Source organism: Pseudophryne corroboree, chromosome 8, assembly GCF_028390025.1.
Source record: "Pseudophryne corroboree isolate aPseCor3 chromosome 8, aPseCor3.hap2, whole genome shotgun sequence".
NCBI lineage: Eukaryota > Metazoa > Chordata > Amphibia > Anura > Myobatrachidae > Pseudophryne > Pseudophryne corroboree.
The window spans coordinates 456,971,409-456,992,339 of NC_086451.1; the positions used below are offsets into that span (position 1 = coordinate 456,971,409).

The 20,931-nt window shown below is 53.2% G+C and overlaps 1 protein-coding gene across 9 annotated transcripts in view; it reads right to left on the minus strand.

Annotated features, from left to right (window-relative positions):
- LOC134949628 (class I histocompatibility antigen, Gogo-OKO alpha chain-like) overlaps positions 1-20,931 on the minus strand; it is a 433,106-nt gene that overhangs the window by 67,833 nt on the left and 344,342 nt on the right. For all 9 annotated transcript variants that reach the window (XM_063938345.1, XM_063938344.1, XM_063938337.1 and 6 more), the window contains one exon: positions 5,917-6,015. In XM_063938345.1, the coding sequence (XP_063794415.1) occupies positions 5,917-6,015 (99 nt within the window). The remainder of the gene's footprint in view (positions 1-5,916; positions 6,016-20,931) is intronic.

Genomic DNA, 20,931 nt, shown 5'->3' on the forward strand with positions numbered 1-20,931 from the left:
GATATCACAGGAGGACAGACACTGGTGCACAGGAGATCAGGGAGCAGGACGCTGGGATATCACAGGAGGAGACACTGGTGCACAGGAGATCAGGGAGCAGGACGCTGGGATATCACAGGAGGACAGACACTGGTGCACAGGAGATCAGGGAGCAGGACGCTGGGATATCACAGGAGGACAGACACTGGAGCACAGGAGATCAGGGAGCAGGACGCTGGGATAACACAGGAGGACAGACACTGGTGCACAGGAGATCAGGGAGCAGGACGCTGGGATATCACAGGAGGACAGACACTGGTGCACAGGAGATCAGGGAGCAGGACGCTGGGATATCACAGGACAGACACTGGAGCACAGGAGATCAGGGAGCAGGACGCTGGGATATCACAGGAGGACAGACACTGGAGCACAGGAGATCAGGGAGCAGGATGCTGGGATATCACAGGAGGACAGACACTGGTGCACAGGAGATCAGGGAGCAGGACGCTGGGATATCACAGGAGGACAGACACTGGAGCACAGGAGATCAGGGAGCAGGATGCTGGGATATCACAGGAGGACAGACACTGGTGCACAGGAGATCAGGGAGCAGGACGCTGGGATATCACAGGAGGACAGACACTGGTGCACAGGAGATCAGGGAGCAGGACGCTGGGATATCACAGGAGGACAGACACTGGTGCACAGGAGATCAGGGAGCAGGACGCTGGGATATCACAGGAGGACAGACACTGGTGCACAGGAGATCAGGGAGCAGGACGCTGGGATATCACAGGAGGACAGACACTGGTGTTGCACAGGAGATCAGGGAGCAGGACGCTGGGATATCACAGGAGGACAGACACTGGTGCACAGGAGATCAGGGAGCAGGACGCTGGGATATCACAGGAGGACAGACACTGGGGCACAGGAGATCAGGGAGCAGGACGCTGGGATATCACAGGAGGACAGACACTGTTGCACAGGAGATCAGGGAGCAGGACGCTGGGATATCACAGGAGGACAGACACTGGTGCACAGGAGATCAGGGAGCAGGACGCTGGGATAACACAGGAGGACAGACACTGGTGCACAGGAGATCAGGGAGCAGGACGCTGGGATATCACAGGAGGACAGACACTGGTGCACAGGAGATCAGGGAGCAGGACGCTGGGATATCACAGGAGGACAGACACTGGTGCACAGGAGATCAGGGAGCAGGACGCTGGGATAACATAGGAGGACAGACACTGGTGCACAGAAGATCAGGGAGCAGGACGCTGGGATATCACAGGAGGACAGACACTGGTGCACAGGAGATCAGGGAGCAGGACGCTGGGATATCACAGGAGGACAGACACTGGGGCACAGGAGATCAGGGAGCAGGACGCTGGGATAATACAGAAGGACAGACACTGGAGCACAGGAGATCAGGGAGCAGGACGCTGGGATATCACAGGAGGACAGACACTGGGGCACAGGAGATCAGGGAGCAGGACTCTGGGATATCACAGGAGGACAGACACTGGGGCACAGGAGATCAGGGAGCAGGACGCTGGGATATCACAGGACAGACACTGGTGCACAGGAGATCAGGGAGCAGGACGCTGGGATAATACAGAAGGACAGACACTGGAGCACAGGAGATCAGGGAGCAGGACGCTGGGATATCACAGGAGATCAGGGAGCAGGACGCTGGGATATCACAGGAGGACAGACACTGGGGCACAGGAGATCAGGGAGCAGGACGCTGGGATAATACAGAAGGACAGACACTGGAGCACAGGAGATCAGGGAGCAGGACGCTGGGATATCACAGGAGGACAGACACTGGAGCACAGGAGATGAGGGAGCAGGACGCTGGGATATCACAGGAGGACAGACACTGGTGCACAGGAGATCAGGGAGCAGGACGCTGGGATATCACAGGAGGACAGACACTGGTGCACAGGAGATCAGGGAGCAGGACGCTGGGATATCACAGGAGGACAGACACTGGTGCACAGGAGATCAGGGAGCAGGACGCTGGGATATCACAGGAGGACAGACACTGGGGCACAGGAGATTAGGGAGCAGGACGCTGGGATATCACAGGAGGACAGACACTGGGGCACAGGAGATTAGGGAGCAGGACGCTGGGATATCACAGGAGGACAGACACTGGGGCACAGGAGATTAGGGAGCAGGACGCTGGGATATCACAGGAGGACAGACACTGGGGCACAGGAGATTAGGGAGCAGGACGCTGGGATATCACAGGAGGACAGACACTGGTGCACAGGAGATCAGGGAGCAGGACGCTGGGATATCACAGGAGGACAGACACTGGTGCACAGGAGATCAGGGAGCAGGACGCTGGGATATCACAGGAGGACAGACACTGGTGCACAGGAGATCAGGGAGCAGGACGCTGGGATATCACAGGAGGACAGACACTGGGGCACAGGAGATCAGGGAGCAGGACGCTGAGATATCACAGGAGGACAGACACTGGTGCACAGGAGATCAGGGAGCAGGACGCTGGGATATCACAGGAGGAGACACTGGTGCACAGGAGATCAGGGAGCAGGACGCTGGGATAACACAGGAGGACAGACACTGGGGCACAGGAGATCAGGGAGCAGGACGCTGGGATATCACAGGAGGACAGACACTGGGGCACAGGAGATCAGGGAGCAGGACGCTGGGATATCACAGGAGGACAGACACTGGTGCACAGGAGATCAGGGAGCAGGACGCTGGGATATCACAGGAGGACAGACACTGGTGCACAGGAGATCAGGGAGCAGGACGCTGGGATATCACAGGAGGACAGACACTGGTGTTGCACAGGAGATCAGGGAGCAGGACGCTGGGATATCACAGGAGGACAGACACTGGAGCACAGGAGATCAGGGAGCAGGATGCTGGGATATCACAGGAGGACAGACACTGGTGCACAGGAGATCAGGGAGCAGGACGCTGGGATATCACAGGAGGACAGACACTGGTGCACAGGAGATCAGGGAGCAGGACGCTGGGATATCACAGGAGGACAGACACTGGTGCACAGGAGATCAGGGAGCAGGACGCTGGGATATCACAGGAGGACAGACACTGGTGCACAGGAGATCAGGGAGCAGGACGCTGGGATATCACAGGAGGACAGACACTGGTGCACAGGAGATCAGGGAGCAGGACGCTGGGATATCACAGGAGGACAGACACTGGTGCACAGGAGATCAGGGAGCAGGACGCTGGGATATCACAGGAGGACAGACACTGGAGCACAGGAGATCAGGGAGCAGGATGCTGGGATATCACAGGAGGACAGACACTGGTGCACAGGAGATCAGGGAGCAGGACGCTGGGATATCACAGGAGGACAGACACTGGTGCACAGGAGATCAGGGAGCAGGACGCTGGGATATCACAGGAGGACAGACACTGGTGCACAGGAGATCAGGGAGCAGGACGCTGGGATATCACAGGAGGACAGACACTGGTGCACAGGAGATCAGGGAGCAGGACGCTGGGATATCACAGGAGGACAGACACTGGTGTTGCACAGGAGATCAGGGAGCAGGACGCTGGGATATCACAGGAGGACAGACACTGGTGCACAGGAGATCAGGGAGCAGGACGCTGGGATATCACAGGAGGACAGACACTGGGGCACAGGAGATCAGGGAGCAGGACGCTGGGATATCACAGGAGGACAGACACTGTTGCACAGGAGATCAGGGAGCAGGACGCTGGGATATCACAGGAGGACAGACACTGGTGCACAGGAGATCAGGGAGCAGGACGCTGGGATAACACAGGAGGACAGACACTGGTGCACAGGAGATCAGGGAGCAGGACGCTGGGATATCACAGGAGGACAGACACTGGTGCACAGGAGATCAGGGAGCAGGACGCTGGGATATCACAGGAGGACAGACACTGGTGCACAGGAGATCAGGGAGCAGGACGCTGGGATAACATAGGAGGACAGACACTGGTGCACAGAAGATCAGGGAGCAGGACGCTGGGATATCACAGGAGGACAGACACTGGTGCACAGGAGATCAGGGAGCAGGACGCTGGGATATCACAGGAGGACAGACACTGGGGCACAGGAGATCAGGGAGCAGGACGCTGGGATAATACAGAAGGACAGACACTGGAGCACAGGAGATCAGGGAGCAGGACGCTGGGATATCACAGGAGGACAGACACTGGGGCACAGGAGATCAGGGAGCAGGACTCTGGGATATCACAGGAGGACAGACACTGGGGCACAGGAGATCAGGGAGCAGGACGCTGGGATATCACAGGACAGACACTGGTGCACAGGAGATCAGGGAGCAGGACGCTGGGATAATACAGAAGGACAGACACTGGAGCACAGGAGATCAGGGAGCAGGACGCTGGGATATCACAGGAGATCAGGGAGCAGGACGCTGGGATATCACAGGAGGACAGACACTGGGGCACAGGAGATCAGGGAGCAGGACGCTGGGATAATACAGAAGGACAGACACTGGAGCACAGGAGATCAGGGAGCAGGACGCTGGGATATCACAGGAGGACAGACACTGGAGCACAGGAGATGAGGGAGCAGGACGCTGGGATATCACAGGAGGACAGACACTGGTGCACAGGAGATCAGGGAGCAGGACGCTGGGATATCACAGGAGGACAGACACTGGTGCACAGGAGATCAGGGAGCAGGACGCTGGGATATCACAGGAGGACAGACACTGGTGCACAGGAGATCAGGGAGCAGGACGCTGGGATATCACAGGAGGACAGACACTGGGGCACAGGAGATTAGGGAGCAGGACGCTGGGATATCACAGGAGGACAGACACTGGGGCACAGGAGATTAGGGAGCAGGACGCTGGGATATCACAGGAGGACAGACACTGGGGCACAGGAGATTAGGGAGCAGGACGCTGGGATATCACAGGAGGACAGACACTGGGGCACAGGAGATTAGGGAGCAGGACGCTGGGATATCACAGGAGGACAGACACTGGTGCACAGGAGATCAGGGAGCAGGACGCTGGGATATCACAGGAGGACAGACACTGGTGCACAGGAGATCAGGGAGCAGGACGCTGGGATATCACAGGAGGACAGACACTGGTGCACAGGAGATCAGGGAGCAGGACGCTGGGATATCACAGGAGGACAGACACTGGGGCACAGGAGATCAGGGAGCAGGACGCTGAGATATCACAGGAGGACAGACACTGGTGCACAGGAGATCAGGGAGCAGGACGCTGGGATATCACAGGAGGAGACACTGGTGCACAGGAGATCAGGGAGCAGGACGCTGGGATAACACAGGAGGACAGACACTGGGGCACAGGAGATCAGGGAGCAGGACGCTGGGATATCACAGGAGGACAGACACTGGGGCACAGGAGATCAGGGAGCAGGACGCTGGGATATCACAGGAGGACAGACACTGGTGCACAGGAGATCAGGGAGCAGGACGCTGGGATATCACAGGAGGACAGACACTGGTGCACAGGAGATCAGGGAGCAGGACGCTGGGATATCACAGGAGGACAGACACTGGTGCACAGGAGATCAGGGAGCAGGACGCTGGGATATCACAGGAGGACAGACACTGGTGCACAGGAGATCAGGGAGCAGGACGCTGGGATATCACAGGAGGACAGACACTGGGGCACAGGAGATCAGGGAGCAGGACGCTGGGATATCACAGGAGGACAGACACTGGTGCACAGGAGATCAGGGAGCAGGATGCTGGGATAACACAGGAGGACAGACACTGGATGTGACTGTACTGTACTATGGGCACTTGGAGATGAGGTGGGGAGACAGGCAGGAATACAGATACACCACAGTGACATAAGAAAAGCCCCATCTGTGTGTAATGCAGAAACATGTGAGAAATAACGCAGCGTGACATAGTAACAGCGCAGTGACTGTGACACTTACTCCTGTATATAAGAACTGCGCCAATGACAAGTGCGAGAACAGCGAGACCCCCGATGACCGCACCAATGATCACCCCGACTGAGGGGCCACTTCTAGGCTCTGAGGGAGAGACACAAAGGAGAATATGGATATTGTCATACTGTACCCATGTTATACACCCATAATTACTCTTACCATACTCCTGAGGCCCCGTGTGACACTACACTGACCATACTCCTGAGGCACCGTGTGACACTACACTGACCATTAACCTCAGGCACCGTATGACACTACACTGACCATACTCCTGAGGCACCGTGTGACACTACACTGACCATTAACCTCAGGCACCGTGTGACACTACACTGACCATACTCCTGAGGCCCCGTGTGACACTACACTGACCATACTCCTGAAGCACCGTGTGACACTACACTGACTATAAACCTGAGGCACCGTGTGACACTACACTGGCCATAGCCCTGAGGCAACATGTGACACTACACTGCCCATAGCCCTGAGGCACCGTGTGACACTACACTGCCCATAGCCCTGAGGCACCGTGTGACACTACACTGCCCATAGCCCTGAGGCACCATGTGACACAACACTGACCATAGCCCTGAGGCACCATGTGATACTACACTGCCCATAGCCCTGAGGCTGAGGTTATTGGCTATCATTCTCTGTACACATTGCTATGGAATATCCCTAGTGACAGACCCCCGCTGTGCTGTACAGTAATGTGTTCTCTCTGACTCTGAGACTATTGCAGGCGGCCGTTCTTATTACTCTCTGGGTATAAGAGTAATATAATCTGCTGTAGTGAAGGGCACACCAACAGTGTCGTACTGGGGATTGAAGGGCCCAACAGGACAATGCAGTGGAAGGGGCCCATGCTTAGGGGCAGTGTCGGACTGAGATGTGAACGGCCCACCAGGGAATGCAGTGGTAAGGGCCCAGATTTAGGGGTGTGGCTAGTCTACAGAAGGGGTGTGGTCTACCACATTGGTTTGCCTAACCATTAGAAAGTACATGGTCTGGGCCACTTGAAACATATATTTAGTAACTACTGCAAGTGCAGGCATGATAATATACCAGACTAATAACAGAAATGCACTGTAGAGAACACACCATAGTCCTGTGCAGTATAAGGTAACATATGTTTAATGTATAAGTCAAGTACACAGTCTGGAACCTGATCCCTAGAAGAGGAGGTGGAGCCCCCTGGAAGTTGGGCCCACTGGGGGCCAGTCCAACCCTGTTTAGGGGTGTGGCCAGCCTCCAGAGGGGATGTGGCCACCTCCATAGAGGATTGGCTAACCATTAGAGTGTGCATGGTCTTAGCCCCTTGATTAATATATATATATATATATATATATATATATATATATATACACACACACCTATATATATATATATATATATATATATATATATATAGCAAATACTTTTAGTAAATGCATTATAATGCATCAGAGTAATAAAAGTAATACACTGTAGAAAAATAAGAGTTATGGTAAAACTTACCTTTATTAACTCTTTTTCTTTGAGGTCCATAGTATCCACAGGGATAACCTTGGAGTATGTTTGGTGGAGACCAGTTAAGGCACCAAACAGTTAAGCTTTTCAGAGCTCCCAAGATGCACTGGTCCTTCTACCTCATATCCCACCCACATCTCAGGCTTGGCAGCACACCAGGTGAAGTAAGTAAGCCACACTCTGTGATATATATGCGCAGAGGCAGGTTTGCATGCCTTAAGCATTGTTTGAATAACAGCAGTTGAAAATCCTTGTTTTTAGGATTGGTGATTCAAGAGCCATGCCGTCAAGGACAGACAGGCGAGCTCTGGATGGAGATATGGGCCCTGCGAAAGAAGGTCCCATTGTTGAGGAAGTTGAAGGAGTTGCCTCCCTGAGAGGCCTGTGCATTTCGACTACTGTATGTCGAATGTTGACACCATCAGAAAGAGAATTTGCATTGTCGAATGAACGGACAATCGAGTACGATGAAGGAACTGGTGTAGTTTGGTCCTCAATTTCAAAATCTTGTCTGGTGATAGGAAAAGTTGTTGACTTTGAGAGTCCAGCAGCGCTCCCTGGTGTAACATCTGCTGGTACGATGTAAGGGAGGACTTTTTCCAATTTATCAGCCATCCGTGAAGTTGTAAGAAGGCTACTGCAAGCTGTATATGACCGAGGAGAACATCGTGAGTTCACCAGGATCAGCAGGTCGACCAGGTAAGGGAGAATTTTCACTCCCTCACAACGAAGGTATGCTGCCATGACTTTGGTAAATATCCTGGAACAGGTCACTCCACAGCAACTCCAGCTATCTGTACATGGTACCAGGGGGTTGTAGAAGGGAGGGGAGGCTGTAATACGACTGTGTGTCCTATTAAGGTGCAGTGTTTCAGGATCTCATAAACGATGTCCTCCGCAAATTCTTGGGGAAATTCGTGAGTCTATTTGGATGATATCCTAATTTATTCTGAGTCTCCCGAACAGCATTATCTCCATGTTCAGCAAGTACTTCAGAAATTGCAGGAGAATCACTTGTATGCCAATTTGGGGAAATGTGATTTTCATATTACGGAAGTATCCTTTTTAGGATATATTATTTCTCCAGAGGGTTTTTTTATGGAAACTAAAAAACTCCAGACAGTCCTGAATTGGGCCCAACCCACTAATTTGAAGGCTATTCAGAGGTTTTTGGGTTTTGTCAATTACTATAGACATTTTATTCATGCTTTCTCCGAGTTGGTTGCTCCTATTGTGGCATTGACTAAAAAGGGCGCTGATCCTTCTAAGTAGTTGCCTCAAGCCGAGCATGCCTTCCAGGCTCTGACACAGGCCCTTGTCTTGGCTCCCGTCCTTAGACACCCCAACCACGATCTTCCTTTTATCGTTGAGGTGGACGCCTCTGAGGTTGGGGTGGGAGCTATTTTGTCTCAAGAAGACCCTGAGTCGCTGGTATTATATCCTTGTGCCTTCATGTCCAGGAAATTCTCCTCTGCAGAGACCAACTATGATGTTGGCAATAGAGAATTGTTAGCGGCAAGTGGGCTTTTGGGGAGTGGAGGCACTGGCTTGAGGGGGCAAAACATACCGTAACTGTGTTTACGGACCACAAGAATTTACAGTACATTGAGTCTGCTAAACGGCTTAATTCCTGGCAGGCTCGCTGGGCGCTGTTCTTTCCCCGGTTCAAGTTTATCATCACTTACAGGCCTGGTTTTAAAAACACGAAGGCCGATGCCCTGTCACGCTGTTTTCTTCCGATTCACGATAACCATTCTCCTGCTTCTCCCATTATCCCAGCATCCTCTATCCGGACCGGCCTCACACAGGATTTACACACACAATTGGTTTAGCTTCAGCAGCAGGCCCCCAGTAACACTTCCATTGGCCGCCTCTTTGTCCCAGAGTTCTTGAGAGGCAGTGTCCTTGCCGAGTTTCACGATAACAAGGTTGCGGGCCATCCTGGTGTTGCTAAAACGTTGGAGTTACTCTCTCGCTCAGTGTGGTGGCCTAATCTTTCTAAGAATGTTAAGGAGTTTGTTCTTTCCTGTCAGGATTGTGCTATACACAAGGTGTCCCGGTCTCTGCCCCTTGGGCAGCTCATGCCTTTAGCTAATCCAGTCAGGTCATGGTCACACATTTCCATGGATTTCATGGTGGATCTCCCGCTCTCTTCTGGTTTTCAGGTTATCTGGGTGGTCGTAGATCGTTTTAGCAAGATGGCCTATTTCATTGCTTTACCCCGATTGCTATCCGCTCAGGTTTTGGCAGTCCTGTTCCTCCGCCATGTTTTCAGGCTCCATGGATTGCCCGTGGATATTGTCTCGGACCGAGGGCCGCAGTTTATTGCCCGTTTCTGGAAGCTTTTTTGTGCCTCGTTAAACATGAAACTCAGTTTAACCTTGGGATACTATCCACAGTCCAACGGGCAGACGGAGCTTGTTAACCAATCGCTGAAGCAGTATCTGCGTCTGTATACTGCCAAGCTTCAGAACGATTGGTCAGATTATCTTCCCCTGGCCGAGTTTGCTTACAGTAACTCTTGTCATCCATCCACCAAGGTGCAGTGTTCGCAAATACGCGCTATAGCGCGTATTTTACCCGGATCTGATGGCGGGGACTCACTTTTCAAAAATGGGAGGGTCCCCGGGGACGCGCTCCGCTGCAGCCAACTACTTGTAAATTGAAGGGGACGGCGCTTCTTGCCCGTACAGAGCGGAGGTGGAGCCTTACCACTGGCAGTCTGGCGGTGCCCCCTCCCCCTCTTGGTCACGTGCAGTGACCAGGAGGGGGAGGGGGCACCGCCGCACTGCCTGTGGTAAGGCTCCGCTCTGTACAGGCAGGAAGCGCCGTCCCCTTCAATTTACAAGTAGTTGGCTGCAGCGGCTTCACACGGGAGCCAGGCCGAGGTCACGCATACTGTACGACGTGTGTCCCCTGGTTACGTTTACTTTAGGCTGTGTCCGCCCGTCCGCCCCCCCCCGGTTACTTGTACTGAACGCTAAGTCATCCCTCCCTGGTTACGTGTACTGTACGCTGTGTGTGTCTGCTTGGTTACGTGCACTGTATGCTGTTTGTGTCCCCTGGTTACATGTACTGTACGCTACGTGTCTCCCCGGTTACGTGTACTATACGCTATGTGCCCCACTGGTTACGTGTACTGCACACTGTGTGTGCGTGTCCCTGGTTACGTGTACTGTACGCTATGTGCCCCACTGGTTACGTGTACTGCACACTGTGTGTGCGTGTCCCTGGTTACGTGTACTATACGCTATGTGCCCCACTGGTTACGTGTACTGCACATTGTGTGTGCGTGTCCCTGGTTACGTGTACTGTACGCTGTGTCTCCCCCCTGGTTACGTGTACTGTACGCTGTGTCTTCCCCCTGGTTACATGTACTGTACGCTACGTGTCTCCCCGGTTACGTGTACTATACGCTATGTGCCCCACTGGTTACGTGTACTGCACACTGTGTGTGCGTGTCCCTGGTTACGTGTACTATACGCTATGTGCCCCACTGGTTACGTGTACTGCACATTGTGTGTGCGTGTCCCTGGTTACGTGTACTGTACGCTGTGTCTCCCCCCTGGTTACGTGTACTGTACGCTGTGTCTTCCCCCTGGTTACATGTACTGTACGCTACGTGTCTCCCCGGTTACGTGTACTATACGCTATGTGCCCCACTGGTTACGTGTACTGCACACTGTGTGTGCGTGTCCCTGGTTACGTGTACTGTACGCTGTGTGTCTCCCCTGGTTACGTGCAGTGTTCGCAAATACGCGCTATAGCGCGTATTTTACCCGGATCTGAAGGCGTTTTTCAAAAATGGGAGGGTCCCCGGGGACGCGCTCCGCTGCAGCCAACTACTTGTAAATTGAAGGGGACGGCGCTTCTTGCCCGTACAGAGCGGAGGTGGAGCCTTACCACTGGCAGTCTGGCGGTGCCCCCTCCCCCTCTTGGTCACGTACAGTGACCAGGAGGGAGAGGGGGCACCGCCACACTCCCTGTGGTAAGGCTCCGCTCTGTACAGGCAGGAAGCGCCGTCCCCTTCAATTTACAAGTAGTTGGCTGCAGCGGCTTCACACGGGAGCCAGGCCGAGAGAGAAGGCGTGTGCTGCGGGCGGGCGGTGACTCGCCAACACCGTGAACTGCAGCTCCCTCCCAACCCGATATCTGCCTCCCTCTCGGCTGCCTCCGGTGTGCTCTCCCGCGATCTGTGTGAGGGAGAGCAGCGGTGACCGGCCAGGAACCTCACCTCCAGCCCCTGCTGTGCTCTGCCCCCATACCGCTGCTGGGGAGAAGAGCGGGCTGCACCATTACCATCAGGTGTCCCCAGCATCCCTACGGACGCTCAGCTAGCGGGCCTGTGACAGGAGAGCCAGTTCCCGAGGTGACCGCATTGGGTACACCCCCCCCTCAAACTTCTTCTCACTTCTTTTGCCTGACGGAAGCAGCGGTGACAGCGCAGGGCACTGGTGGTGCGGAAGGTACGTGCTCTACCTGGCGCAGTGTGTATAACGGCGTGCTCTACCTGGCGCAATGTGTATAACGGCGTGCTCTACCTGGCGCAATGTGTATTACAGCCTGCTCTACCTGGCGCAATGTGTATAACGGCGTGCTCTACCTGGCGCAATGTTTATAATGGCGTGCTCTACCTGGCGCAATGTGTATAATGGCGTGCTCTACCTGGCGCAATGTGTATAATGGCGTGCTCTACCTGGCGCAATGTGTATAACGGCGTGCTCTACCTGCTGCAATGTGTATAACGGCGTGCTCTACCTGCTGCAATGTGTATAACGGCGTGCTCTACCTGGCGCAGTGTGTATAACGGCGTGCTCTACCTGGCACAGTGTGTATAACGGCGTGCTCTACCTGCTGCAGTGTGTATAACGTGCTCTACCTGGCGCAGTGTATATAGGAGGTTCTACCTGATGCAATGTGTATAAGCGGCACTACAGTGTGGTGTAATGTGAATTGGCACTATTATGTGGTCACGCCCCCTCTCCATGAAGCCATGCCCCTAAATTTTTGCGGCGCGCCTGCGGCGCGCACCACCTGTTTCGGATCTGGGAGGTGGAACTCCAATTCACTTTCTGCCAAAGGGCACCAAAATATCTAGTTAAAGCTCTGGGGCAGAGTGTCCTGCATGCTACACACCCCAGCAGCACTGTCACCCTACTCCCCCACCTTGCAACACTTCTGTAGTGTCCAAATAAGATTAATATGAATAAAAAACTTAATTCCGATGGGACCCAGAAAAGAACCGGTAGGACCCCAATTTTTAAAAGTTAGGGGTCCCTGGGACCCACTTTTTTTTGGGCTCAGCGCGATCACTGAAGGTGTCTCCATTCTTTTAGGTCCTGGGCTTTCATCCTAGAGCCAGTTCCCCAGCCGTTGCTAGGCAGCTGGGCCGGCACGTCACTTCCGCCGCTGGCTCCCGGCCGGTTGCCTTGTAACCTGAGACGCCGGGCGGCTGCTCTACACTACAGTCCCGGCTGTTACTAAGCAGCCAGGACGCTGCGCTCTGCACACTACCCCAGCTGGGGTATCAGGATCTGGGGGCTGGGCTGCCTTGCTATTGGGCTGCAGGGGTTTTTAAGGGATCCAGACCAGGACAGCCCTGCCGGTGATAGCTTCCTGTGGAGCTGCTTCCTGCTCCTGAAGTGTTCCTGTGCAGCCTTCCAGTCCTGTGACCCTGTATCCTGAGTTCTGGTGTCTGGAGTCTGATCTTTGGAAACGTTACAGCCTTTCACTTCTGCGACCCAGTATCTGCAGACTTGGGGTTCCTGTTCCATCTGCGTGCACCTTACCGGTGTTGTGAGTAGCGGCCCTGCCGCATCTTATGGCCGTAGCCGTATTATTTCTTACTGTCTTGCTTTTGTGTTTTCTGCGGAGGTTTCCACCACTGCTGTCCTTGCCGGAATACGACGGTGTCGTGTGTGGTGTTGGGACAGCGAGCTTTTGTTACGGTTTTTCTAGGCGGCCGCGCCGCACATAAATTTGATTGTAATTTTCAGTAGTTTCCCCTTTTTCTTTTGTGTATCTGTTTTAGTTAGGTTTCCCCTTGTTCTCTCTCTGTCCCTGTTAACGCCCTGTCACCTACTAAGACAGGGGGGCATCGGAGTCGGGCAGACCTAATCCATCAAACGCGGCTTCCGTGGGCCCAAGAAACCATAGTCTCGCAGGCGTTGACCGACCACTTGGGAGAGACAACGGAGTCAGGGTTTCCTATAGGGGTTGCTGCTGAACTCTGCTGAAACTGCAGCATCACGTTCCTGAACTCGGAGCTCATCTTTTGCCACCCTGTCTCTAGGGTTCCGAGTACACAGAACGTAACACAACCATAATGGAAGCCTCCTCATTTGCTGCACAGGAAACTGTGAAAGAGAGCCATATCCTCTCCCTCCTCCTCAGATGACACATTAGAATCTGATAACACAGTGGATTGAGAGGAAGATGTAGTCTGTCTAGTGGAACCAGTGGCTTATTTATTCCCTGTCAGGCTCTTTTGCATAGTCAGAGTCTTAGTTGGCTTTTGAAGATAATTAGACAGGGTATCCACCTGGGGTGGGTTTACTATTGGCACTATATTATGTGGCAGTGACATAGGGGGGCCCATAGTGGGCGTAAGTCAGTCCACCAAAGTACCCAAAAGTTGTGAAAAAGCAGCCCAAGGAGGCTCCTGTAACAGGAGCTGTGGACTGACAAGGAGGTGTATAACAGTTATCACATAAGCCATCCTGTATAACATCCTGTGCAGATAACCCTGCAGATCAGGCTTTACATGAGAGCAACACAGGGGATTCTGCTTGTTTGCGGCCCTTTTTGTTACACATTTTTGTAAACCAGTTAGGACGCCCTCACACTCCAATACAGGTAATGTAATAAATACACAAAGTTTAGTATTTTGACTATATACAGCAAATTGTTGCTGTTAGAAATAACCCTGAAAGCGCCTGTTCACAGGGTACGGAAATAACAGATATATAAAGGAAAGTCAGACAGTAGAACTAGCACACAGTCACATACAATGCAGATAAATATACACTATCACTGCAATGAACACTTGAATCAACTACTCATCTTGTTTGATAAGCAGGTATAGTAGGATATAAGTGACTGTAAAAACTTGGCCTCTGCAGACGTTTTTACAGGGAAACTGAGCCCAGCGTTCCCGGAGACTTGCTTGCTGCCTTGTGTCTAAAATGGCTGCCCGTGTCTCTGAGGGAAGGAGGGAGGAACAAGCAGCTCAAGGTGGGAAGTCTGCTGTAGACTGGCGCCCAGATCTGAGGGAGGGGCTACAGGTTAAGCACCGCCTCCCCTATGCTGGTCTTTCACCCCAAGTACAGGAAGGGCCTTTTTAAATAGGTGTTTTAACACCTTAACCTGTGCCACATAGAGCCCTGGTGGTCTAGTGGAGCCCCTGCCCGCAAACAGTGTCCATGCCAGCATTGTGGTCTGTCTCCCCTGACAGGCAGTGGACCTCAATTTAATAGCTGGTCCCGGATAAATGACCCTCTTACCTGCCCCCCGTTGCCAGCTATGCAGTCCCGGGGGCCCCACAGCGAGTGGTGCTAGACGTGGAGTGTGGTCCCCTGCCGCAAGTTCCTATCTGAGGCACTGGCCATGCTGGAGTTTCGGCGCCAGTGGGGGGTGATGGAGCTGCAGCGCTGAAGTCCGTCTGTCTGTCTGTCTGTCTGTCTGTCTATCTATCAGCACAGTGAAAAAAATTAAGAAAAAATTAGAAAGCTTGGGGCAGCCCCCTGTCATGGTGCACCTGCTTCCTACAGGCACCAACTAAAAACCGAATGCCTGAGCATGGAGGCGGTGTTACAGGGCAGAGGAGCCAAGCATTCTGGGATACACTGAAAGCTTAACTGTTTGGTGCCCGGACTCTCATCCACCACCTACAACCCGGATGTTCCCTGTGGAACCCCTGTGAATCCTGAAGAAAAACACTGTTTTCAAGGGTTTCCGCCCATCTCTCAATGGCTTTAGCCACACAAGCCGTAGCTGTGGTAGGCTGGGAATTAGCTCCTGTAAGCTAATACAGAGATTTAAGACATCTATCTGTCTATCCAGCAGATCCTTTAAGGAAGATGCTGTAGGGATAGGTAAAGCCAAGCTTCTTACTAAGCGTGTCACATGGGAATCCACTATCGGGGGAGTCTCCCACTTAACGCAATCACTTGCTGGGAGAAGGTAAAAGGAGCCAAGCCTTTTAGGGGTCTACTACGGTATGCCGGCGCTCCGAATTCTAGCGCCCAGCATACCGGCGCCAGGATCCCAACCGCTGGCAGCAGGTGAGCGCAGAAGAGCCCCTTGCGGGTGAGCTGCGCTCGCTACATGTGCCATGCTATTTATTCTCCCTCCAGGGGGGTTGTGGACCCCCCAAGAGGGAGAATAGTTGTCGGTATGCCGGCTGTCGGGATTCCGGCGCCGGTATACTGAGCACCGGGATCCTGACAGCCGGCATATCAAATGCCTCCCGCCTTTTACGTAGGTGGAATCTTTTGCTGGGAGCCTTCCATGCTTCGGCCTTAGGGGGTCATTCCAACATGATCGCACACTGCCGGTTTTTTGGCAGTGCAGCGATTAGGTCACAACTGCGCGTCACATGGGCACAAAGCAGATCGCTGCCCAGTGATGGATTGTACGAAGAATCTTTTCATACAGGCGTTCGCAAGGAGATTGACAGGAAGAGGGCATTTATGGGTGTCAGCTGACCATTTTCTGGGAGTGTCTGAAAAAACGCAGGCGTGTCCAGGCGTTCGCAGGGCGGGTGTCTGACGTCAATTCTGGTCCAGAACAGGCTGAAGTGATCGCAGCGGCTGAGTAAGTTCAGAGCTACTCAGAAACTGCACAAAAGCTGTTCGTTCCGCTCGGCTGCACACGCGTTCGCACACTTACAAAGCTAAAACACACTCCCCTGTAGGCGGCGACTATCTGATCGTAGCGCTGCAAAAAGTAGCTATCGAGCGATCAACTCGGAATGAGGGCCTTAGCCTCAGCAACATGTTCAGAGTGAGGAAATTCAGCAACCACTAGTTTCTGGCACTTACATAGAGGATCCTTTCCCTTAGGTGCAGGTTCCTCATCCTCTAATTGGAGAGTGCACTTCACTGCCCTCACTAAAGCTGCCACATTGAATTTAGAGTCCTTTTCACCCGCAGGGGAGTCATTATCAGAGAGACCTGCCTGATCTGCCTCACCTGAACAATCTGCAGCATCTGATAATGGCATAGACTGTAATGATGGCACAGTGCGTTTAGTGGCTGTAGTGCATCATGTGTGGAAAAGGCAGCAATAATCTGTATAGAAGCAGAAAACATGTCCATCCATGGAGGAGACATGAGTGGCATAGCCGGCTGTGCCTGTTGCGGTAATTGAGGTTGCCATAGGGGAAGCTGGAGCTGGGGTTGCAATGTGGTCTGGAATTTTTGCCAGCATTTGGGAAAAGGATGCCCAGGGGGGCTCCTGTGCTGGAGGGGGGGGGGGGGGGGGGGGAGGGCTGACTGGCCAGGTGGTGTATAGCAAGAGGCACAGAGAGACCATCTTGGGGTTAACACTACTGAGCAGGAGGTGCAGGACATTGTAGAAGTCAGAGCCTTTGCAGAAAGAGGTGAACACTCTAAATGGCAAAGTGCAGTGTGAGACACGGAATATGGCACCGTGCGGCGTGCAACACCTGACAGTATGTGACTATATGTGACTATATGTCCCCATGAATTATACAGAACTGTGAGGCACAGGGCACCCTGTACACACCAGGTATCTCAGGGTCACTGGATATTACAAAAAGGGACAGTTCTATCTGACAGACAGAGAGAGAAACCACAAACAGCAGCACTAGCATATGTCACACACCATGAAGAAACACAATCTAGATGCAATGGACACTAACTCAGCTATGCAGCCAGCTTGGTAGGAGATAGCGCTGTGTATACCTATGCTCTGGGAGAGGTATACAGGGAGACTGGACCCAGCGTTCCTGGAGACTGCAGAGTGTTTAAAATGACACTGCTGTCTGGAAGAGGAAGGAGGGTGGAGGAGGAACAGCTCAGGGTGGGAAGACCAGAGTGGAATGGTGCCATGAGCTGGGGGATGGGCCGCTGGGGAAGCACTTACCTCCCCTTGCTGCTTATACCACCGGTACCCAGGCCATTTGTAATAATGTCCCCAGCACCAGTACATTAAGCCCTGGTGGTTTAGTGCAGTGCCTCCGGTCCATCTCCCTGGACCGGAGGAAGGACTGTCTACCTGCGGGTCCCACCTTACCTGCCCCCAACGTGTCCAGCTGCAGTCCTGGGTGAAACGAAGCCCCTGCTAGTGAAGCCACCTGGTGCCCGCTGAAAGTACCTCGCTGGAGCTGGAGTTTCGGCGCCGGCGGGGGTTGCTGCAGCAGCAGCGCTGGAATCCTACGGACTGCCTGCCGCTGTCTGCCAGAAGTGTATAACAAGAATAGTTTACATAAAATTAATAAACTCTTTAGAAAAAAACTATATTTAAAAGCTCGGGCTGCTTAATAGCAGCCGCACTGTTCCCAAGGTGCAGCTACTGTTGGCACCGAAACAAAAGCTGAGGAGCCTGAGCTGTGGGTGGGGTATGAGGTAGAAGGACCAGTGCATCTTGGGAGCTCTGAAAAGCAGAACTGTTTGGTGCCTGACCTGGTCTCCACCAAGCATACCCCAAGGTTATCCCTGTGGATACCAATGGACCCTGAAGAAGAAATACACCATAGTCCTGGCCCCTGGGCAGTTTAATGTATAATCCAAGTGCACAGTCTGACTCTGATCCCCAGTACCCCTGAGAAGAGAGGTGGGAGCTCTAAGTGAGTCAACAGTGAGGTTGATAGAGGCGGGGACTGGATTTGTAGAGAGAGGTGGGGGCTCTGCTCCCCCACACTGCTCTTCCCATAACAGCTGTCCATTACGCTTTGAAGACTTTTCCGAGTCTATAACCCAGGCCCCACGTCCAACATCAATTTTTATACTGGTTAGATTTCCCTGGTACTATTTGTTTCCTGCCCCTATGTCTGATTACTCAAATTGCTGACTCCCCCCCATCCCCCTCCACCATATCTTTCTCCTTTCTGGGAAATAGTTCCAACATACTGAGGACATGTCCACATCCATACACAGTGATAGTGAGATATTCCTCCCCCCCCCCCCCCCCCCCCCATATATACTGGCAGTAGAGAATGCCCCCCTCCCCTACACATACAGTGGAAAATGCCCCCCTATCCCATACATACATACATACATACATACATACATACTGGCTGACAGTGTGACATGACACCCACCCCAGGCATACATACTGACTGACAGTGTGACATGACACCCACCCCAGGCATACATACTCAGTGATCGCGCTGAGCCGGAAAAAAAGTGGGTCCCAGGGACCCCTCACTTTTAAAAATTGGGGTCCTACCGGTCCTTTTCTGGGTCCCATTGAAGTCAAGGTTCATATTAATCTCATTACCGATTCAAACATGAAAACACAGACTTGATTTGGACACTACAAAAGTGTAGCAGGAGGGGGCAAGTGACAAAGCCGCTGGGCTGTGTAGCATACAGACACTGCGCCAGAGCTGTAACTAGACATTTTGGCGCCCTTGTGGCAGAAAGTGAATTGGTGCTCCCGGTCCTACACTGCAAAGAACAGATAATGCGCGCCGAAGGCGCGCCGCAAAAATTTAGGCTGCGTGGCCACATAATAGTGCCAATTCACATTACACCACACAGTAGTGCCGCTTATGCACATTGCACCGGGTAGAGCACATTATACACTTTGCATCGGGTACAGCACGTAACACACTTTGCACCGGGTACAGCACGTTATACACTTTGCGCCGGGTACAGCACGTTATACACTTTGCGCCGGGTACAGCACGTTATACACTTTGCGCCGGGTACAGCACGTTATACACTTTGCGCCGGGTACAGCACGTTATACACTTTGCACCGGGTACAGCACGTTATACACTTTGCACCGGGTACAGCACGTTATACACTTTGCGCCGGGTACAGCACGTTATACACTTTGCGCCGGGTACAGCACTTTATACACTTTGCACCGGGTAGAGCACATTATACACTTTGCACCGGGTACAGCACGTTATACACTTTGCGCCGGGTACAGCACGTTATACACTTTGCGCCGGGTACAGCACGTTATACACTTTGCGCCGGGTACAGCACTTTATACACTTTGCACCGGGTAGAGCACATTATACACTTTGCGCCGGGTACAGCACGTTATACACTTTGCGCCGGGTACAGCACGTTATACACTTTACGCCGGGTACAGCACGTTATACACTTTGCGCCGGGTACAGCACGTTATACACTTTGCGCCGGGTACAGCACGTTATACACTTTGCGCCGGGTACAGCACGTTACACACTTTGCAGCCACCACCTCAGACCCCCCCAGACACAGCGATCATGGGTGTCAGCGAGGGAAGGTGGTATCCACAGTGATTGTGCGGAAAAGGGTGGGGGGGGGGGGGAATTGTGCAGGAAGGGGGTGCTCAGTCATTGCAGGTGTCACTGGAGGGGGTGTCCTGCCTGTGACTCACAACACCATATCGATATTAGCTTATCCAGCCTGTAGCAATGGCCCCCAGCAGCCGCATCTTACCAGCGCCGCATCACCCTCCCTCCCTCCCTATGTAATGAGCCAGGCGAGGAGCGGACAGAGCAGCAGAGTAGCCGTTCCCCCGCTCACTGTCCCGTCTGCCAGGCTGTGTGGACATTGCCTCCCACTCGCAGCGTCGGCCCCGTATCCCGCGGCAGCGCACAGACGGGTGAGGACAGGGAGGAGGACGGATCACACACTGACAGCGCATTGCCGTGCAGCGCAGCGCGTCCTCACCTTTAAATTCAAACCTGGAGTCCGCCCTGCAGCCGGCACAGAGAGCGCTGCTAAATCCCGTCTCAGCCCCAGCATTCGACTGCTGTCACCCGGAGCCCAAGGAGGAGGATTCAAGCTGCAGAGCGGGAAGAGAAATCAGGACGGAGGCTGCCGCAGTGATTGGATGAGAGGAAACGCTGCCAGCAGTGATTGGTTGGGGACTCTGCTGGCTATGACTGGTTGAAGAGACGCGACGTGCAGCTGCCTGCAGTAATTGGTAGGGGAGTCACAGCGCGTCCCGCAGGACCCCCTCATTTTTCAAAACTGAGTCCCCCACTGCCTATAACGCGTAAAATACGCGTTATAGCGCGTTTTTGCGATCACTGCATACTGACTGACTGTGTTACATGACACCCACCCCAGGGATACATACTGACTGACGGTGTTACATGACACCAACCCCAGGCATACATACTGACTGACTGTGTGACATGACACCTACCCCAGGCATACATACTGACTGACTGTGTTACATGACACCCACCCCAGGGATACATACTGACTGATGGTGTTACATGACACCAACCCCAGGCATACATACTGACTGACTGTCTTACATGGCACCCACCCCAGGCATACATACTGACTGACAGTGTGA